This window comes from Typopeltis vanoorti, chromosome 1 (genome assembly GCF_054136105.1).
Source record: "Typopeltis vanoorti isolate ZY-2024b chromosome 1, IOZ_Tvanoo_1.0, whole genome shotgun sequence".
Lineage (NCBI taxonomy): Eukaryota > Metazoa > Arthropoda > Arachnida > Uropygi > Thelyphonidae > Typopeltis > Typopeltis vanoorti.
In genome coordinates this window covers 44155493-44179516 of record NC_143549.1, presented here as the reverse complement: position 1 = coordinate 44179516, position 24024 = coordinate 44155493, and the positions used below count along the sequence as shown (strand labels likewise).

Below are 24024 nucleotides of genomic sequence, written 5' to 3'. Positions count from 1 at the left end.
TCATCATCACTGCTTTTCTCCATTCCACATTATCATACCAAAAAATGCAAGAAGCAACAATAGTAATTGAATATTTCTGTAAAAGAGTAGTGAACTAGTAAGAAAAAACATATCAACCTGACTTTAGATCTATTCACACCAAAGTCCCATGCTTCCTCCACTTTTTTTCCAGTATAAATCTATCAAGCAAGGATGAAATATCCTATCTGTGGATCCCAAATTTTAAAACCTTATATTTAGTTGCATTAAAGTGACATCACCACATCACTGACTGCTCTCTTTGTATGACAAGGATTTTTAACTGGTTTTTCAATTGAAGACGAGTCAGCCGATCTCATATAGGAGTAGAGTTTTTTCCTCCTGGAAACTCAGGTTTTTCATCCCGCACATAGACAAATTGGCCTTCAGGATACAGACAGAAAAATACTAGTAGTGGGGTGGGGTAGGGTGGGCAGTGGATGGCATTGGTGTAGATGATGGTGACAAATGGAAGTGATGGCGATGAAGTATTGTGGAATGGATGCCCTCCCTCGATGAGTCTTTGGGCTCCTTGGAGGTCATGAAATAATAATAATAGAAGTAATGATGGCAATATTTAATGTAAATTATATATTTAATTTAATCCTTTATCTAAGTGTAAGTAAACAAAGTTTGCACCTTAAGTATCTTCAGAACTGGGGCAACTCATGGACTGACTTCACAACACTTGCCTTAGTATCCCATAATGCAAAGCACATTTCCTTGCAAACATGTATAATGCTATGCATTATGGGATACTAAGGTAAGTGATGTGAAGTTGCCCCAGTCCTGAAGATACTTCAGGTGCAGACTTTGTTTGCTTACACTTCGATAAAGGATTAAACTAAATATATAATTTGTAGTCTAACCAAGTGAAAAATCTTCCAACAATATTTGATGGTTGAATGAATTTGCAATTTGTGTGTTGTATAGACTTAAATGGTAATGACCGAACAAAAGAGAATTTTTTTTTATGAAGGTTTGATTATTCTAAGTTTTTTAGTTCATTTTTATAGTAGTTGTGGTGGAACCAGTTTAGCTTTACAAGCAAGTGTTTAAGATATATTTGTGTGTGTTGAGCAGTGTTAATTCATCTTTAAAAATGATTGTGCGATACGTAATGATAATATACGAAGATTTATGACACCTTTGCAAGTTCTATTTTTCAAGATGAATTTTTTATATTTATATTTTATATAAAACAGTGGTTTCAGCTATGTATCTCACATGCACACACAAACAAACAATGGTATTATGACTAATTTCTGCAGTGCTTAGTATTCTCTTTTGTAAAGCTTCCTGAATGCTTAGCAGAGTATCACTATTTTAATTTAGAAATAACTATCTCTTAAACTTTCTCCACATTAATTTTTAGTCTAAAATTTTACTAACTTAATTTGGCATAAAAATAAAATACAGTGGTGTAAATAAATAAATCATATGTACTACTAGTTTCAGATTATACTATCTTTGTTATTTGTACAGATTATATATTACATATATTATGCATCAACAGTACTAATAATGTTATTTACAATGTATTGTATATTTTACATTTTTTAATCAACTATATATGAAATATTAATGATATATTTACCTTTTAAAAATAGCTGCAAGTCAAATACATATAGATTTATATATATCTAAACACACACACACACACACATTTTTTTTTCTCTTGTTTCTTTTAAAATCTTCTCAGTAAACAGCAATCATTTTGTAAATGAGAGAATAATGGAAAAGTTATGAAAACAACAGCATTATACTAATGTATTGTCAAATTTACATGATAAAGAATACTCACAACAGTCTCACATCAACAAATATACATATATCTTCAGAATAGCATTTTTTTTTTTTTTTTTTTTTTTTTTTTTTTTTTTTTACAGAAAAACCATCACACTGTACACAATGAAGAGTATATTCTCAGCAGACACAAATGGCACATTACATTTGTATAATAGAATGGAAATCCCATTATTCACCAGATACATATCAAAACACATTTTGACAAGTATTCTCTGAATGACTGGGTTTCATTTTTTTACATCTATGCATTTTAAATAACAACTCTAAAACTGTAGTAACTATACATATTTTTATCTACTTTTTATCATAAAATAACTTATTCAAACAATGATAATACTTTATTCAAAGAAAACATCAGATATGCTTGTTTTTATTTATGCATATTTGCACTTATAGTCAATGGCTTTTGCCAGCTGTGGAAGGACTTTTGAAATGAACTAAGATGAAAAAAATATATACAGTAATATGAATTTAGAAGGAATTCTGACTATACAAAATGCAATGCACAAAAAAGCTATTATCTACATTTAAAAAAGAGGGGAAACAGCTGTGAAATAAGATGTACGTACTTTTTTTTTTGTAATATTAATTATTTTATTTAATATTACTTAACATCTGATAATAGCTCACATTAGACTAAATGTTTTGATGGAAAAATGGTGAGGAACTAGTTCCTATGTTAGGTAGATGTTAACATAGGAACTAGTTCCTCACCATTGTCACTAAATAAAGTGGAAACCTATTTTGTAACAGGGATTTTTTTTTAATTTTTTTTAAAAAAAACAAAAAAAAAACAGGTATTAACTTTTCCAAAGCACAAAAATTAAAAATTATTTCGCACTATCCTACAATAGCACACTGAATTTCCTCACCCATATATATGTATTAAAAAAATCAAAAAAAAAATCATGATAGTGACATTTTTCAAAGTACTGATTTTTTTATATATTTTTTTTTTTATCAAAGCACAAAAATCATTAAAATGTTTCCACATTATCTTACTATAGCAAACTGAATATATTATAAATAAATTAAAACAATGCTAATGAAGTTCTGAAAGTATTAACATATAAATAATTTAGAGTGAAAGAAAGTTAAAAAAAAGTGAAGTGTATTTTGAAAACTAATTGTTTGAACATACTATATAGATAATGTGTTTACTATCTGGCCTCATGGCTCACACATTAGATGTAATTTGTAGCAGCCAGTCAATATTCAAAAATACACTTCACAATAAAAAAGTAATTACATGTTCAGATAACTTGTCAGTCTATTAAAGGGAGCAATGTGTTTTAGCAATTTACTCATATTTTATAATAATGTTGTGTCTGAGTTGGATAAAGGGAATCGATAAACCATGGTGCTGCTGTACTTTGTTAAGACATTTGACAGAATACCATATGAAAGTCTGTTGCATAAACTGGAGAATAGGGGTTAGAAGTAGATGTGAAATAGAAGTGGGGAAGACAGGATGTTTAGGCAGTTGAGCTTGGCAAGTGCAAGAAGAATAATTATTATGGGAGATTTTAACTACAGCATTATAAATTGGGAAGAGGAAAATGCATGTAACAATAAGGGAATGGAATTTCAAAAATTCTTGAGGGACAAATACCTTAAGCAACATGTAATAGAGAGAACAAAAGGTTCAAGAATTTTGGATGACATTTCTACTGATATATCAGCTGTATATAACATTTCCCCAGTTGGAGAGAAAGTGACCATGTGGTTTTGACTTGGAAGATGAATAGACATGCAGAATTATCAAAGAGTAGGGAACATATGTGGAATTATAAGGCAGGTGATTAGAAAGCTTAGATAGCAACTTGGGGCAGTTCCATGGAGGATGGAGTTGGAAGGCTGAGATATCATTAGTGCTTGAGAAATGGTGAAGGAATATTAGTTAGAAACAATAATAAGCTGTATTTCATGAGTGAAGAAGAGGACACAATTTGGTATAAAGTGGGTGATAAACAATATCAAACAGGAACTGCAAGTGAAAAAGAGGTTATGGAAGAGATATAAGGAGAGGAGTGGAGAGCAGATACATGAAGAATATAAGATGCAGGCCAGGAGAGTGACTAGTATGGTAAGGAAGGCAAAACTGGAATATGAGAAGAGATCAGCCCTAAGATCCGAAGAAACTCCTAGGAAATATTTTAGTTATGTGGCCAGTAGGAGGAGGAATGATTGTGAAAGAATGACATTGTGGGATAAAAATGGGAATAATGGAGTGACTGATGGGGGATATAGTAGAGTTGTTCAATGAACACTTTATTGGAGTATTTCATCCTGGAGAAGTAAGTTTTAATACTAGAGAGACAGGGCAAGGTTCGAGAGGAGAGTGTGCACCAAATACTGAGTACTCTGGATGTCAGTAAAGCTGTTGGACTGGATGGTATTTCTCCATGGGTTTTGAGAGAATTTGCTAAAGTACTGACCTGGCTTTTCAATGAAAGTCTGGATATGGGAAAGGTATCCAAGGAATGGAAAAAGATAGTGCCATTGCATAAGGGTGATAGCATATTCGATGTGTCTAACTATAGGCCAGTTTGTGTGTCATCAGTAGTTGTTAAGTTCTTGGAGAAATTAGTGAGGGACAGTATACGGTGTTGGGCAGATGAGGATAATGATATCTGTGAGAATCAACATGAATTTGTTAGGGGGTGCTCTTGCTTTAGTAATATGATTGCCTTTTATAATAAAGTTACAAGAGTGGTTGACAAGGGAAAGGCATATACTGCCATTTTTTTTTATTTTGCAAAGGCATTTGACAGGGTGCCACATGATGCACTGATATTTAAGTTGCAGCACTTGGGTTTAGATGTTGTTAGTCGACTGGATTCAGGATTGGCTGTCTGATAGGTATCAGAGTTGTATATGGTGGGGCAATATCAAGGAGGCAGAAGGTTACAAGTGAGGTTCCACAGGGCTCAGTATTGGGACCTGTATTGTTTAACTTTTAGATCAATGGCATTGTCAATGGATTGCAGAGGGATATTTGGTTGTTTTCAGATAATGTGAAGCTGGGAAGAGTTATTAGTAATAGTACAGATGTGGCAGCCCTGCAAGAAGATTTGAATAAACTATATAGATGGGTAAATGAATGGGGATGTTAGTTTAAAGCAGCAAAATGTAAAGTCTTGAAGTTTGGGATACATCAATGGGAGGCAGCATACTCTGTTGAAGGAGTTTTACTGGAGGAAGTAGGGCAAACAAGAGATCTGAGGGTGATGACTGATAGAAACCTGAAATTCAGAGAACATATTGCAAAGGTCCTTCTCAGTATTGCAGAGTTTCTGCAATACTGAGAAGGACGCTGACCTGCAGAGATAAGAGAGTTATCATTCCATTGTACAAGACTCTGATCAGACCACACTTAGACTATTGTTCTCAAATCTGGTTCCCAGGATTTGAAGAGGATAAATTAACTGTGGACATGGTACAGGGAAGATAACAAAGATGGTTTCAGGACTGTACAATGTTAGTTATGAGAACTGGCTGAGGGAATGTGGATTGCAGAGTTTGTAGAAAGAAGGAGAGGCGATATGATTGAGACTTTTAAACTGTTGAGAGGAAGTTACAGGGTTGACACTGGGGTGTTCTTAGTGGAACAGAGGAAGAGGGTGAAAGTGGTTTCTTTGCATGCAGGGTGATTGAACTGTGGTATGCATTGCCTGATAAGAGTGGTGAGAGCAAGAATAGTCAATGAGTTCAAGGAGTCGTATGATAGACTGTTTCCTAGGAAGGACCTCCCACGATGAGTCTTTTGACTACGTGGAGGCCTGAATAATAATAATAATAAACTGTCAACTTGAATAAGTGGATGATTGACAGACAACTATTAGCAAAATCTAATAGACATGAATCTATTAGATTTAAGTTGACTAGCAAAGTACCCCAGGGATCAGTCTTTGGTTCATTGTCTATACATTAATGACATTGGGAAGGACTTGAAAGGAAATTATTATTATTATTATAATAATGCAATCACCTTCATACAGTCCAAAGACTCGTTGCAGGAGACCCACTCTATCATACCTCTCCTTGAACTCATTAATAGAAAAAGCACTCACAACTGACTCTGGCAACCTATTCCACTCATTTCACCACTCTCCAAGCAAAAAATCTAGTCCTCACAACCCCTGACCACACCTTTATTCAACTTCCAGAGATGACCCCTTATTCTGGTTCCTCTATTGTAATGCTGAAATATTTCCGCGGATCTATTCCATAAAATCCTTTAAGCAACTTAAATGTTTGTATCATATCCCCTCTTTTTCTCCTATCAACCAACATCTGTAATCTACACACCTTCAATCTATCCTCATAGGGCACATTCCACAGGCCACTTGCCTCTGAATCCTCTCCACTGCTTCCACATTCCCAAAAACCCAGGGGGACTTGAGCATAGTAATCCAGATGTGGGCATATTAAGGCCTTATAAAGAGAAAATTATTATGTAACACCTCCAGGGCACCCAAAGGCTCATGGAGGGAGGGTGACTAGTCTACAACCGTCTCCACCAACTACAATGAACTGCAACTACCATCATTATCTACACCAATGCCATCTACTGTCCATCACCACCACTAGTATTTTCACAGACAATCACAAACATCCACCCCCCCATGACAGGATTTGAACCTGCAGCCTTTTGGCTGCAGAGCGGATATGCTGACCATTCGGCCAACCGTGCAAGCAAATGTTCAACTGTTTGCTGATGATGCAAAACAACCAAGGATGCTATCCAGCACTAACAAAATCATTTGAATAGGCTGACAATGTGAGCAAATGATAATGATTATGAATTCAATGTTAGTAAGTGTCAAGTTATCTGCTTTGGCATGATGAGATAACCAATGGCATGTTATATTGGGAGGATTATGCAACAAGATATTTATAAGGCTAAGGATCTTGGAGTTATAATGAATAGGAATTTGAAGTTCAAAAGCCATATAGAAAAAACTGCAAATACACTACAATGCTGAAATGGACACCGACATGTAAGGATAAGGAAGTGATTTTGCCTTTTTGCTAGGTATGACTACAACTACCATGTGCAGATTTGGTCTCCTGGGTTTTGAAGGAATAAAAAAGTTGTGGAAAAGGTGCAAAGAAGAGATTCAAAGAAAAAATACCTACATGAAAGTCTGTTACATAAATTGGAGAATATAGGTTGGAATATAAACTGTTGGGGTTATGGAATGTGGATTGCAGAAACTGGTAAATAGGAGAAAGAAGGGTGATGTGATAGAAGACTGTCAACTTCTGAATGGGGGAGTTATAGGAAATCATCTAATGAAATTTTTCATTATATAGAAAGTGGGGAGACAGCATGGAGGGATGGGGGATCCATCAAGGCCAAGTCTGTGCACGGTTAAGAAAGGTGTAAGAGCTAGACGTTTCTCTCATGGAGCAGTGAGTGGAACAGTTTGCCTGTTGAAGTGATGAATGTATCTAGTGGGAATAAGCTTAAAAGAAGCTATGATAGTGGATGATGTATGGCCTTCCTCAGTGAGTTCTTGAATCCCTGGAGGTCTTGGATATAATAATAATAATAACTATCTCCCCTTTCTAGACACTAGTGACAACTATCTAATAGTTCATTCTTTTCAATTTATAGAAAAACCCATACAAAGGAAAAGTATTTATAGAAGCAATCACACCACCACTAATCCCAACAGCATATCATTCTCAAAACACTCACTTGCCCAGGGCTATTTCACAGCCACTGAAAGTGAGCTCAGATACTTTCACTTTTTAGCCACTGGATACAATCCTTATAAAACAGTAAAATACTGCATGCAATTTTTTCCTGCAAACTACAGATAAAATTACAGCAAAACCATTCCAATCCCTTATATTCAGGGTATATCAGGAAAGATAGTTAAAGTTCTCCACAAATATAATCTCCATGCCACTTTCAAACAACTCATGCAGCTGACTGCCTTCATCTCAGTGGCCAGATCAGTTTGAAAGCACCAGTTCTTGTCTGATTATTGAAGTTAAGCAAACCAGAGCCCATTTAGTATTTGGGAGCGTGACCACATGGGAACCCTGGATGCTGCTGGCATTAATTATTTTGCTGGCCTGGTTGGCTGAGTGGTTAGCATATCTGCTCTCCAGCCAAAAGGCTGTGGGTTCGAATCCCACCATGGAAATGGATGTTTGCGATTGTCTGTGAAAATACTAGTGGTGGTGGTGGTGCTGGAGAGGAGATGACATTGATGTAGATGATTCAGTTGGTGGATGATAGGTGAGTGAGGTTGGGTAGTGGAGAGTTGTAGGTAGGTGCCCTCCCTTGGGCTCTCTGGAGGTATCAAATAATAATAAGTAGAGGAATCTGTTCTCCTCAGGATCAACTTGCACATTCTGTAATGTTATAAAGTTCTTTATGCTTGCATTTTAGCCTACTTTGGACAGATAGAGAGAGAGAGAGATCAGTTAATATTCACCACGAATACAAAAACTGCATCCATGATCATCTCTATGGCAAGTTGGGGCTGGCAGACCATGATCTAGATGTTCTTTTATACATGATTAAATGGAAGACATCTATGAGGTATAGATGTTGCATAGGTCTGAGACTATTTTTAGAATCAGCATTGGCTATAAAGCACCCTCCTGCCCAATTCTCAACAATTACGGTTGCATTAATTTGCCAATGATCTAGGAGACATTCATTCCGATACTGAATATAGTCTGACTTCTCCAATTATCTTTATGATTATATGGTCCTTAGAGGACCTATGCTAGGACATTAGTTTGTTTTCAGTTTTAATTTGAATTGTTTCTACAACAATCTAGTGCTGTGTGCTTATCACAATTATAATTTGTGTTCTGAAGATGCTAAGTAGAAAAACCTATGAAATAGTAAGTTCAATAAATTAACCATATTTTTATCTCTTAGTGTTGTTTATAGTGTGCAAACCCTATTATGAATAACCAACACCTAAGCTTATCTATATGTGATTCAATACTTATAACTTCTACACACTTGGCAATACATTAATATTACTCAATCTCCATGAAGTTTTGGATAAAGATAAGTTCCATTAAGATAGCTTATTAACAAAAGTAATTTAAAAATTAAAAGTAATGCAAGAGAATCTGCAATTTGCAACGACACGAGTTTAAATGGAAGGTCACATGCTCACATTTTATAATGTCACAGTTGAATTTAATAAGGAGAATGGATACACCATGATACTTTTGGAATTTGCTAAAGCATTTGACAGGATTCAGCATGGAAGGCTGCTGCATAATTTGGAGGTTGTCGGATCGAATTATAAACTATTAGTTTGGATAAGATGATTGGCCATATTGAAAAGTGATGTATTGAGGTGTCTACAAGATGGTGGCCTGTGGTGTACCCCAGGGATTAGTTCTTGGTTAATTGTTATTCAATCTCTATATTAATGATATTGGGAAGGATTTAAACATACAGATGTTTGCTGATGATGTAAAGATAGGAGGGTAATCAGGAATACAACTAACGTGCAGTACTTGCAGAATGATTTTAATAAGCTGGAATTGTGAGCATGTGAAAATGCTGTCAGTTCAATATTAGTAAATATAAAGTTATGAACTTTGGTGTAATGAGATGTTCAATGGCAGAGTAGGATTGTGCTAAAAAAAGCTAACCAATATAAGGATCTTGGAGTTTTAGTATGTAAGAAGTTGAAGTTCAGGGGTTATATAGAAAAAAATTGTGAGTACAACTCAAAGGATAATTGTAATGCTGAAACGAATAGTAACATGTAAGAATAAGGAACATTTTGCATTTTAAAAGGCTTTGATATGACCTTATCTGGTTTCTGGCCTGATACAAGAGAGGGCACAAAGGAGAATGTTAAAGATGATATCAGGACTGAAGATTGAGATTAGGTTGATAATTTGTGGACTGAAGATTGAGATTAGGTTGATAATTTGTGGACTGAAGATGATAGCAGACAGAATAAAGGTGGGGTGATATAATAGACTTAGACTTTTGAAAAGATCATATAGGATACCAGCAGATGATGAGATTGCATCCATGGAATTTGATAATGCAGTGAAGAAAGGAGTAAGAGCTAGATTTTTCTCTCATAGAGCAATGTATCAATCACTGGAATGGCTTGCCTTTGGAGGTTGTGATTGCAGATAATGTGAATGAATCAAGAGAAGGCATGGCATGTGGTGCGAGTGATATGTAGCCTTCCTTGATGAGCCCGACTTCCTTGAGGTGCCTTGCAATAATAATAAAAATAATAAATATAATTAGCAAACCTCCAAAGACTGAACATTTGTTCTGAGAGATGTTATTTGACCAACTATGTCAGACTTGTATTTTTCAAAAGTAAATTTTTGGTTGGTGCATAATTGTACTTATTGAAAAAGAGAGTCTAAAAGGCTTCATTTGTTCAAAACAGCTGTCAAGACAGTGAAACAAAAAAAATATTAAAAAAAGATAAATACAGACTTCCAGACAAAGCTCATTGTCTTTTAAGTAGTGCAAGCCAAGGAAACTAATGCTGACAGATGTATTCTCATAAGCACTCTGGTCTATTTTTTGAAATTTTCAATATTTTCAGCTACGAAATATGAGGGATTTATAATATCCCATATTTCGATTAATGACCTTACTTTTTTTCTCCTCTCCCCAACTCTTTATATAACCTCATATGTATTAATCTAGTAAACCTACCTCATCAACTTAGGTGAAGTGTGTATGCATATATCTGTCATCATATTACCTCTCCTCTGGCTATCCACTAAAATGCTGCAATATACATTTCTTCAAACTTTCCTACATTAACATTCCAGTCATAATATTGCCTTAGTTATTTATCTCTGAACTTTCTACGGTTTGCTAATCATAGCAGAAACCAACTAACCATATGCATACAAAATCAAATTAATGTATTGTATCAACAGCTTGTATAGTAGCACAAATCCCTTATCTGTACTTGTTCTCCTTATCATGGCAACGATATACTGTGTAGTCTTCGCAGCTTTTGTAATGTGCATGCCAAACTTCAAATCTGTGCCAAATCTTGAGATGATGCTTATCATCACTCCCAAGATTCCAAATCTTATCCACCTCCAGGGGAACAGTTCCACTGCATAGCATTATTACATTTCTGTACATTTTGAGGTGCAAAAACCTTGTCATAGTTGCATAATTTATTTTAATGATGCATAAAAAAAATAAGGTCTTTCCCTTTTCATACCACCAACTTCTGTTATATGCTTATTAAATTACTCAAGGAATTTACAACGTACAAATGATATAAATGAAAATTAAATTAAATTTAATTTTAATTTTATTTAATTTTATTATAATTAATTTTTTATATTATTTATATTTTATATTATTTAATTATTAATTAATTTAAATATATTTAATTTAATTTTAATTTCTATGAGAACAACAACAGCAAACTTAATGAAATGAAATACAAAAAGTAATTAGAGTGTTGCTTGATAATAGCACCTTAGAAATACAGTCTAAGCACATTTATATAATTGCCATGCATATTACACAAAGACAACTTTTGTTCATGTTCTAAATTTGACAGTTTCAATTATGATGGATGACTTAAGTTAAGGGGATAATAAATCCCTCATTATTTTAAAACTGGATACGAAACCCAGAGATCGAAATCTAAGAGTTTCATGCCGAAGAACTATCGGCGAGTCCAAGTGTAAGTCAACACCTGGGTAGTACAACAACAGGGCAACTCGTGTCAAAGGTGGAGCAAGTTCCGTCACTATCATTAATATTTTCTCATGATGTAAAACGCAGCTCCTAGGAGATGTATTACTGTTTTACATTATGAGGAGAGGTCACTACCCAGACCGGTTTCGACCTTTATTGAGGTCTCATCAGTGAGTAGGTAGACCTGGAATACCAAGGTTAAGTGAACCGAACTTACATATACCCCTACTAATGAATTGCCAGACCGGTGTACCCATATATTATTATTACTACGATAAAGAGCCAAGAGGCTATTTTTCCGGCTGCGTAAAAATAGCCTCTTGGCTCTTTATCGTATACAGGTATGATCTATGTACTATTACTAGTATATATAGTACATGAAAAAACCTGCACTATAATATTTCTCAAATTAGGGTTACCTTCAGTTTTTTTTTTTTTTTTAAAGAAAACATTCCATGAAAGCTAAATTTCAATTTAATGCTTGCTTGGGGAAAAAAACTTTTTTTTTTATTATGCCTTAAATCAGGGAAGATAATGATACATGGCATCTCCAAGAAATTTAAAGCTAATTAATTCATGCAATTTTCTTGTGGTTCAAACAAGATGAGAACTAATTCTTAAACCTGATTTTGCAACTTTGGAAGTGTTATCAGGGACAGATGAAAAGAAAAATTTATTGAGATAAAAGACCATATAGCCAATATTGGTTATTTAAGTTCTACTGAACTGAGTTCTATACATTTAAAGTTACATAGAACGCAATTCCGTATAACTTCTAAGTTGGCTCTTTAAAACATGAAATTGCTATCAGTTTTTAGCTATTTAAAAACCATATGATAATGACTGCATAAGCAATTGTTTACAGTTAATTTTTATATCACATTTGTAATGATAAGCTGCCATGACATGTGATTTTTATCAGACTATTTTTAGTGATAATACTGTATTTCCTGCTTTAATATATTACTGCATATGCAACAGATAGAAGGTAGGGTAATAATCTCTACCAAGAAAAATAGAAAAAGTTTAAATAAAAATCCCAAAATTTTACTACATACGCAATTACTTAAATAAAATATTGTTTATTCATCATTTAATGATAATATCAATTATATATTTGAAATAAATGTCAGAAATGAAAAAGTGAAAAATTTTATATTACAGAACATGCTTAAAAAATAAGGTTTCCTGTTAATAATCTCCCCCCCCCCCACACACACAAAAAAGTCTAAATCTTCCTCTGATGTTTGCTTCCCATATTATAGTGTCCAGCAACAAGGAAGCAGCAATCTTAAAAAGAACAGATTGTGCATGAAGCATTGTTTTATTTATTTTTTAAATAAAAAATTTAAGATATTAGTACCATTAGTGAGCCATGTATTAGATAAAGATATCTATTCTAAAGATGAAATATGGTTTTATCCCACTATTAAGCAATAAAAAATTTTCATAACTTTTATATAACCTTATCGTTTCATTAAAGTGTCAGATTGTTACAGCTTAACACTAAGTAATTTAGCTTCATATAAATTAATCAATATTGTGATAGAATGATTAATCCTATCTGTATAGTTCATTTAATGACAATCTGCAAAGAAATGGAATCATTCTACCTACAATAGAATTCTCTCCCTCCATTCTATTCCCCAATTATGCCAAAATTTACAAGAGATTTCAAGGAACATTGGAAATAATTATATTCCAAGTTAAAATCACTTATAGAGGTTTCTGCAGGAGGAGGAGTTAATCTTTTCTTTTAATTTTATTCTAATTGCACCAAAATTTGTAAGGGACCTTAAGCAATGTAAGAAACAACCACGTTAAAATCTGACTGAAATGGTGAATATGATCTGCAGATACTTTCTGCAAGTTATATTCACCTTTTTTTTTTTTTTTTTTTGATATTTTCAAAGTGCTCCAGTTACTCAATTATTTGAATTTAATTTGTTTCTCCCGAGTTCTACTGTTGATCCCTATGGTATTTTTCATAATTCACAACAGTATAGGAAGTATGCTTTGCATTATAGTATACTGAGATAATTCATGAGAAGTCAACAGCCTCTACATATAAGTGGTCTATTGTAAAGATGCTTCATGTGCAAAATTTGTTTCTTTATGCCCACATGAAGTATAGAAATAAGAATGAATTTCTTGTCCATTATAATTTAATCTGCTATAATATTTTTTTAAAGCAAATGTTAGCTTCATTTTAATTGTTTTTCTTTTGATGTTTTTATCATTTAAGTTAGAAGAAAATCAATAACGCTGATTTTGATAATACATATAATGCAGATACCTTCAGTCATACACACACACACATATAGTCCCTAAAGCATATATTGCTGTCATTTTCTACCAGCCATCTCAAATTAAATCAGGTGGTATTCAGCGATTCTTTGACATTGACATTATTATTCATTGTGATAATGTAATTATTTTCTGATTGCACAGCTTCTTTTCAAATGGCACTGAAACATAGCTTTCAATATCATTTGCTGTTTCTGTAAAACCTTCCAGACTGCTGTAAAAAATAAATAAATGAGGAATGTCATTCTTGTAATCTAAGTGCCCTAAGAAACGAGCCTCTCAAACACCCACATCACCTCTAAAAACTTGATAATTTGTTGCAAAAGATACTTTTTCCCCCTGCTAAGAACTCTGGGCATCTTGATATGTATATATGTGTATTTGTCTCACTCACTCACTCTCTCTCTCTCTCACACACACACACACACACACACACACACACACACACACACACACACACACACACACACAACAGAATATCTGCTTCTTTAGAAGTTATTCTCAAAAAACAATTTCTTTACAAATATAAATATTTCAAAGATAAGCGTTCAGAAAATAATTATCAAGAACAAAGAGATCCTACCCTCCCATAATATCTGAAACCTGTGCATTTTTGTGCATGGACCATCTCCAATTATTTGCAATGAAGAGAAATAATTTAAAATGAATAAGAATTTTAAAAAGAATCATTCTACAGCTGGCATAACATGTAAAAGAGATACAAATTATGAATTTTGTCAGCTTTCATCACCAGAATCAGCATCATCTGCTGCATAAGCATGATTAATGCCTCTAATATGTACATACTGAACTGTTTTCCTTTCGTTACTTGTTGTTGCATCTTTCCACCAAGGATGCGAGAATAATCCTTCCACTTCTTCTAAGGTTTTCCCTTTGGTCTCGGGTAACATAAAGAAGAAAAATATCCAGCCCAGAAATGCTAAGCATGCATATAACCAAAATGCTCCTGGAAAATAAAGTTTTCAAATATATTATACTACTAAACAGAAAAGAACAATCAATTCTATAACAAGATATTTCATATATAAATCAAATAAATTTAAAAACAGTTGTTGAGTAATCACCTAATTTTAAAAAAAAGTTATGCAGATGGAGTTTTTGACTGGTGTGCAAGCTTTCTTTATGAGTGAGAAAGAGAGCAGATAAAATTCTGCTAAGTTTGGAAGGATTATTCACCCTATGATAGTAGGACTGAATAATCCTACTAAACAGATAGCAGGAACTGTTATCTTTTATGACAGAAGATAGTTGGAATATATGTCTAATTAGCATAGTCAGTCATTTACAAAATGAAAAGATTAATATGCATAATAATTAGTGCCAGGCTGCTAAAGATCTCATTTCAAAAACATGTTTTATTTTTGTAGTAATTAGCAGGGGAGTGAGGCAAGTCCACGTCCATGTCGTGCTCCCTGGGTACACTCCCTACAAGGATGCTAACGGACCTCTGTGAAGAACAACGGACAAATCAGTGGAAGAGGATTTGTATCCCAACAGTGAAATGTGCGGAAGAATCTTCAGAGGAGCAGACCTCTATAAACAACCCGGGCTCAGCTGGCTCCGGCTGTCAGTACCCGGTTAGGGTACCCTACCTAGGGTTACAAGGAAAAATAAAGAATTCAATCCTCTGGCAAAGGGAAGCAGCTTTGTCAGTACTGACACAAGGTTGAAGTCTCATGATGATGGTAAAGCTTGTGATTAGAAAATTGCAGATGGCAATATAGTTTATTGTGTACGTCTGTAATACTGCAGAGCAGAAAGCAAATGGAGAAACTACTGTTCTATTCTCTCTCCAGACTAACCACCACCATGGCGAGCAAATCTACACAAATGGCCCCGAGTTACCAGCGTCCCTTAAATGGGACAGGGGTGCGAAGAATCCCCGGGCTCAACATGGTGCGCTCAGTAAAACTAGGAACCTGGAATGTCAGAACCTTGTATGAAGCAGGTAAGCTAAGAAATGCTATCCAAGAAATGAAAAGACTTGAAATTGGAATTTTAGGAATGAGTGAAGTTAGGTGGCCAGGATCAGGCAAAACTCAAGTCAATGACATGACAATGTATCACTCTGGAAGTTGTGAAAACAACCATCACAATGGAGTTGGAATAATAATAAACAAAGAGATCAATAAGTCATTGTTGAGCTTCATCCCTTACTCAGATAGGATGATGTTATTAAAACTGAAAGGACAACCACTAGATGTTAATCTTATACAAGTCTATGCCCCTACTGCTGACAAGAGTGATACCGAGATTGAAGAATTTTATGATCAATTAAAAGAACTAATGAAAAATACAAAAAAGCATGATATTAACATAGTCATGGGTGATTTCAATGCTAAAGTTGGGAAAGGTAGAAGTGGAGATGTAGTTGGCAAACATGGACTGGGCACAAGAAATGAGAGAGGTGGCTGTCTTTTTCAATTCTGCCAGGAAGAGGAGCTAATAATCACAAACACATGGTTTAAGCTACCACCTCGAAGATTGTATACTTGGCGATCACCACAGGATAATAATGGGAATATAGTCAGAAACCAAATTGATTACTTACTAATTAATCAACGATTTCGAAGTTCTATAAAGAGTACAAAAACCTATCCTAGTGCAGATATTGCTTCTGATCATAACCTACTGGTGGCAGAGTTACAACTTAGACTGAAAACTATGCTTAAGAAACATCAACAAAAAAGGTTTGATTTGGGAAAATTAAAAAACACAGAGATAAGAAGCAAATTGAGTCAAGATCTGAATCAAGAGCTAGCATTTATCAAGAATGATGACATCATGAGGGTTGATGAATCGTGGGACAAATTGAAATCTGTCTTCATAGAGAAATGTACCAATACCTTATGTCCTAATAGAGTTGATCCATGAGAGAAATTCTCTCTCTCATGGATCAACGCAGATCATATAAAAATCATAATCCAACAAAATATACAGGAGGTTCAGAAAATTATTAAACACAAGATCAAAAAAGCAAAAGAAATCTGGATGAATGAAAAATGTAAAGAAATAGAAATTCTACAGGACAAACATGACAATTTTAATCTACACAAAAAGATGAAAGAGACCTCAAGTATATATAAGAAAAAACAATTCTGTATCCTTTGAAACAAAAAGGGAGAAATTATATCCAAAAAGGATGACAAAATACAAGAATGGGTGAAATATATAGAAGAACTCTTTACTGATGACAGACAGAACCCAGAAAATACTTATGAACATATGGAAGGTCCATGCATTCTAAAATCAGAGGTAGAATGTGCATTGAACTCAGCTAAAAATGGTAAAGCTCTAGGACCAGATAGAATACCGGCAGAAATAGTAAAGTTATTAGAAGGTGACAACATTAACATAGTAGTAAAGCTATTTAATAAGATCTACGATACAGGCATAATCCCTCAAGACTGGTTACAGTCGACCTTCATCGTGCTACCTAAAAAAGTAAATGCGAAAACTTGTAATGACTATAGAATGATCAGCCTAATGAGTCACGTTCTCAAAATGTTTCTGAAAATAATTCAAAAAAGAATATACAGAAATTGTGAAGACACCATCAGTGATACCCAATTCGGCTTTAGAAATGGCTTGGAAGGTATTCAGCGATTCTTTGACATTATTATTATTCATTGTGATAATGTAATTTTTTTCTGATTGCACAGCTTCTTTTCAAATGGCACTGAAACATAGCTTTCAATATCATTTGCTGTTTCTGTAAAACCTTCCAGACTGCTGTAAAAAATAAATAAATGAGGAATGTCATTCTTGTAATCTAAGTGCCCTAAGAAACGAGCCTAGAGAGGCCCTTTTCTGTTCTCAGATCTTATTTCAAAAATGTATTGACCAAAACAAGGTAATATTCATTTGCTTCATCGACTTCGAGAAAGCATTTGACAAAGTCCAACATGCTAAAATGATTGTACTATTAAAAAGAATTGGATTAGATGGTAAAGACATCAGGATCATTGAAAACTTATATTGGAGCCAAAAGGCATCTGTTCAAGTTGACATTATTACAGACTCCATTAACATCAAACGAGGAGTAAGGCAAGGATGTGTGCTGTCACCTCTTCTTTTTAAGATCTACTCAGAAGCCATATTTCAAAAAGTCTTGGAAGGAAGAAAGGAAGGGATTAGTGTAAATGGTGAAATCATCAGTAACATCCGATATGCCGATGATACAGCTCTTCTGGCTGACAATATTCAGGATCTTCAAAATCTTTTGGAGCTAATAAATGCAGAGAGTGAAAAAATGGGATTAAAAATAAATATCACCAAAACTAAATTCATGGTCATAAGTAAGAAACCAATTCTTAATTTAGCACTTTCTTTAAATAGGAAACAAATAGAAAGAGTGGCAAAGTTTAAATATCTCGGATGCTGGTTAAATGAAGATTGCAATCCAGAAATGGAAATAAAAGTTAGAATTGAAATGGCAAGAAAAAATTTTCTCTTGATGACATCAACACTGTGTAACTGCAGTTTAAACTTAGAGCTTAGAGTACGCATGGTTAAATGCTATGTATGGTCTGTACTGCTGTACGGTGCAGAAACTTGGACCTTGAAGACAACATCAATAAAAAGACTTGAAGCCTTTGAGATGTGGTTATACAGACCAATGTTAAAAATCCCATGGACAGCAAAAACGTCCAATCAGGAAGTACTGAAACAAATGGGGAAATCACGTGAACTTTTAGATACCATAAAAAGAAGGAAAACTGCATATCTTGGTCACCTACTTCGTAATGAAAAATATAAGATACTTCAATTGATTATAAAAGGGAAGATAAATGGAAGAAGAGGACAAGGAAGATGAAGAAAATCTTGGCTGGCAGATATCAGACAGTGGACTGGTATGAACTCTGAGAGACGACTGCTCAGAATAGCTGAGAATCGCTCAAAATTTGCCCAGGTGGTCGCCGACCTCCGATAGGAGATGGCACTCAAAGAAGAAGTAATTAGCAATATTGATCGAGTTTGGTATAATTTTAGTTTTTATAGTTTAGTATAACTGCATCATTGTGAAGTTTTGTTTGATACAGACATTTCTTTTACTAATTTTTGAAGTGTGAGGTGAATATAGACAATATGGTGGTACAAATGAGATCTGCATGACAATGTAATTAACAATGTGGATTTTTGAGAATGGTTTATTGTGAGCGCAGCATGTATACATGGCAGAATATGGAAAGACCGCACAAGAATATGAGAGACAGTATGGATATGTTGAAAATATATTTTGTTTGCATTTACCAGTAACTACAAGTTACTGGTAAATGCAAAACTGAATGAGAGAATGAAAGTGAGTAACTGTGGGAAACAAATTTTTCCTTCGCCTTCTGTCTTTTGAAATATTTGTCCCTCATTACTTAAAGAGTACAAAAGTGAACGTGGCGGCCATATTGAGTTGTGCTGGAAAACATGTTTTTAAATTAAAGTATAGTGTGCCCTTTTGTCTCAAATTGTTCTTTGGTTGGACACAAGTGTCCTTCAGTGGTATTATTGTTTGGAATTCTGTTGTATATTGTGTTTTTGCTGCTGTTTGTTTCAATACTTCAGTGACTAAAGATGGCATCTAACAAGAAACGTGCGTCAGCGGCTCGCAGAACTTCTTTATGAAAGTCTGGCTCTGTGTTGGAATTTTTGCAGTGGATGCATTGCGGAAACTGTTATATGTATGCGCCGAGGAATATGTAGGATCTGTGGATTGTTTGGCTAAATGAGAAGAATGAAAACGTCGACATATATGAGAAGTGTCGGGATAGGCTGGAAGGATTTAGGCGTGAAAGCAGACGTCAGGACTGTAGTGGTTGAACTTCGGCAGGAGTTCTGGAAAATGAAAAGTGAACTTCATCTTTTGCAAGAGGAATTGGAAGTATTCAGTAAGTGGGTTCGGAAATTAAATCCGAGTTGAATGGGATGAATAGAGAAATTAGGACTATGGAGATTACTCTAACTGAAGTAACTAGAGCAGGATTAAGTATGGGAGTGATTGGGAGTCAACAGAATGAAAGCACAAGAGGTCTAGAAGAAACGAGATGTCGTGAGAGTGAGGGAATAAGTAAAAGAGTCTAGTAATGAAACTGGAAGAGTCATGCTGAATAGCATAGAAAATGAGGCCGTGAGTGACTCTTGTTTGGACTTGAATGAGTGGTAAAATATATGGTGATTCTATGATTAAGGGAATGGAGAGCGGTATGCCTGAGGAGTGCTTGGCTGGTGGAACAATAGAGAAAGTGGCTTTAGCAATAAAGAGAGAGAGAGCACGATGCAGAAAAGATGATAGTTATGGGGGGGGGGGTACAAATTACCTGAGTGGTAGTATAAATCGGACAGCAAAAGATTTAAGAACATTGTTGGATATCGTGAAGAAGAAAAGTGTCAATGGGAGGATTGGGTGTGTGTGTGTGTGCCTCGTTTTGACAATTATGAGTTAAGTAGACGAGCGATGATAACGAATGATATGATTGCAAAAATGTGCAAAAAAAGAGGTCTGGAATTTGTTGTTGTCTGCAGTGTGTTTGAAGGAAAATGACTGCTGTATGCAAGAGATGGGTTGTTTCTGAACATGGAAGGTCATAAGCGATTGAAGATGTTACTGTTTTCTGAACAACTTGAAGTAATGGGACAGGGAAACTAAAATTGAAAAGGTGCAGTGTAAGAGGGAGAAACTTAAGCAGTGATTGTATAATTGTTGATCCTTATTCAGTGAATAAATTGCAGAATAGAGGGGGATAGAAATGGGCAAGGGACTACTGAAATTAGTGACATGTATATCAGTTCTAAAGCTGGTACAAGAACTAAAGGGAATCTGTAATTTTTGTATACAAATGCAAGAGGCATTCGAAATAAGAGGGAAGAATTTTTGGCATTAATCAGTGCAATCTCACCAAAAGTTGTAGGCATTAGTAAAACCTGGCTGTCAGCAGATGTGGTCACTGGAATTGAATGTGATGGGTACAGTATTTTCAGGGAGGATAGAGAAGATAGAATGGGAGGGGGTAGGGGGAGTACTGTTTTTGAGAGCTGATGAGTTGCAGCCAAAGAAAGTAGTATATCAAGATGATAGGTACGTGAATGATAGTTCATTTGAGGCGGTCTGGTGTGAAATAGTGACCAACGCAAAATATACAGCTGATATCACCCTTTTGCTGCTATAGGCAAAAGGGTGATATTGAATTCATGCATCAGCAAATTAGTGCAATGAGTGCAGGGTTAGTAATTATTATGGGGATTTTAATTATGGTGATATCAATTGGAAGGAAGAAATATCACATGGCAAAAAGGAAATGGAATTCATACATCTTCTATGAGATAATTATTTGAAACAGCACATAACTGAAGGGGCATGTGGTGTGAAAGTGTTGGACCAGGTCATTGGTTCAGAGGATATATGCATAAGTAAGGTGTCCTCGTTACCTCCAATTAGTGAGAGCAATCATGTGGTATTGACTTGGGAGGTTGCAAAATGTGTGGATTTCTTTCTTAAGAAGGGGTGTATATACAGAACCACAGGTTAGGCAATTATAACAAGCTTACTTGTTATAATTGCCTAACCTGTAGTGAGCAAGCTCACAAGGAGTGAGCTTGCAGCATAAGATGTTAGCAGTGCATGGGATAAAATCAGCGGGTATCTGAGGAAGCCAATATCAGATTGTGTCCCCATGGTTAGGAAGACAAACCAGGTAAGTGTTAGATGGATGAGTAGTAGTATCAAGATTGATCTGCAAAAAAGAAAATCTTATGAAGAATTTACAAGGAGAAAGGCAATCAGTAAACCCATGAGCAGTACAAGGCTCAAGCTAGGAAGGTTACCAGCATAGTAAAAAAAGCTAAATCCGATTATGAGAAACCAAGGAGATCAAGAATAATCCCAAAGAGTTCTTCCGCTATGTGGCAAGTAAAAGGAAGAATGACTTTGGAAGGATAACCTTAGCGGGTGCTGATAGTATTGATGTGACCAATTCAGATGTAATAGTAGAGTTACTGAGTGATCACTTTTCAAAAGTCTATCACCAAGTGAGAATATCTCTGTTCCTGTAGCAATAACTAATGTGAGAATTGAAGTTAAGAAATCAGAGGTACTTAGTATATTGCAAAATTTAAATGCGAACACTGTTGTAGGTTTAGATGGAATATCAGCTCGGGTGTTGCTTGGATGTGCAAAGGAATTGTCAATGCCTCATACTTGGTTATTTAACTTAAGTTCGAACTCTGGTATGGTCCCTAGGGAGTGGAAGGAAGGCAAAGTAGTTCCTTTGCATAAAGGTGGCTCTAAAACTGCAGTAGTTAATTACAGACTAATCACCATCTCGGAGTGGTGGTAAAAGTATTGGAAAAGTTGGTTAAAGACAAAAATCAAGAATGGGTGGATAAGGATATGATACTCTATAGGGGCCAACATGGTTTTGTTAAAGGTCGATCCTGCCTTAGCAATTTATTAACTTTTTATAATAGAATGACATCTGTGTTGGACAAAGGAAATGGCTACACAGTGGTACTTCTGGATTTTGCTAAGGCTTTTGACAGGATACCTCATGGAATACTGCTGTGAAAATTGGAGGAGATGGGAATGGTACTAAACTGGTGATATGGATAGGAGAATGGCTCAGGGAGATATACCAGAAGGTGGTGTATGGAGGAGCAGAGTCCAGGATGAGGCAGGTGACCAGTGGTGTGCCTCAGGGCTCTGTGCTTGAGCCATTGTTGTTTAATTTCTACATAAATGATATAGGAAATGGCTTAAAGAGAAATATTCAGTTGTTTGCTGATGATGCAAAGATGGGTAGCGCAATAAAAAATCAAGCTGATGTTGAGAGTTTGCAGGATGATTTAAATAAGCTGGTAAAATGGGCAAAAGGAAATGGATGTTAGTTCAATGTGGAAAAGTGTAAAGTTATGCATTTTGCGATTAAAAGATTATCAGCTGTGATGTAAAAATGCTCCCTACATTGAGAGCTTGTGGATTGCAAAGGTTGGTTGATAGGTGGAGAAGAGGGGATATGACAGAAACATTTAAATTACTAAAAGGTTTTTATAAGATTAATATAGGGGAAATGTTTCAGCTGTGTGATAGTGATGGAAGAACAAGAGATCATCCCTGGAAATTAAGGTAAAGTGTAGTTAACAGGGGTGTGAGAATGAGGTTTTTTGCCTGGAGGGTGGTGAATGGGTGGAATGCATTGCCTGACTCAGTTGTGAGTTCTTCATCTGTAAATGAATTCAAGAAGATATTATAGATATTGTTTTGATAGTTTGGGTCTCCCACGAGTCCACTGACTCCATGGAGATACCCATAATAACAATAATAAAAAGACTATGAATCACAAAACAAAAGTGAGTGATACTCTGTAAGTGAAGAAAAGTAGGAATGCAGAAACAAAAATAAAGAAATGACAGACTGATAGACAGCATAATTGCCAAGATGCAAGAGATCTGAGGAAGTAAGGGGTGAAGTGAAAGGTCAGGAGAGAACTAGCGAGACTGAAGTGATTGTAAATTGGAATAATAGTACCGTGAGAAATAATGATGAGAGAACGTAAATGCAAAATGGATAGGGAAATGGGTGAGGAGTCACAATATAAGGATACTGTACAAGGTAGTAATGAGAATGGTCCTCATAAGAATGGAATGGTGTTGGATGTAAAAGGAGGAGGGGGAGAGTAGTCGAGTCTGAGGAGATATATGTAGGGTAAGTGGTGATAAATGGTAAGCAGTGATAGCGTAAGTGGTGACTGGGAATGGGCAGGTGCAGAGAAGTCACGTCCAACATATGTCATGAATGGGACTAGTTATATACTTAAGCATGAACTACTGTTTATATGCTGAGTCAGCATGGTGTGAGATGGTGTAATCTAACTAAATATCTCTGAAGAGATATTTTAGTATATAAGGAAAGGTATGTGAGGATCGAGAGTCTTAGATCTACTCATTTCACTAGAGGATATGACTGAGTGAGGTGTCAGAGTGACCATGAGGTAATCATGAAGACTTTCGTGAAGAAAAGATACAACTTTCATATCCTATAATATCTGCACAGTCAGAGAATTTGTGTGCGTGCTTGTATTTCCATGTCAGTTTGGCTGTTTTGCAGGAATGAAATATCCAAATTTCTGAGGAGGGGAAACTTGTCACCTTCCTATGAGATCAGTGAGATCAGCTAACTCACC

At 35.2% G+C, this 24024-nt stretch overlaps 1 protein-coding gene across 1 annotated transcript in view; it reads right to left on the bottom strand.

The window, feature by feature from the left end:
- Positions 1 to 14571: 14571 nt before the first annotated feature.
- LOC150109937 (proton myo-inositol cotransporter-like) overlaps positions 14572 to 24024 on the bottom strand; it is a 373837-nt gene continuing 364384 nt past the window's right edge. The window contains exon 9 of the mRNA XM_090399830.1: positions 14572 to 14801. Coding sequence (XP_090255956.1) covers positions 14572 to 14801 — 230 coding nt within the window. The remainder of the gene's footprint in view (positions 14802 to 24024) is intronic.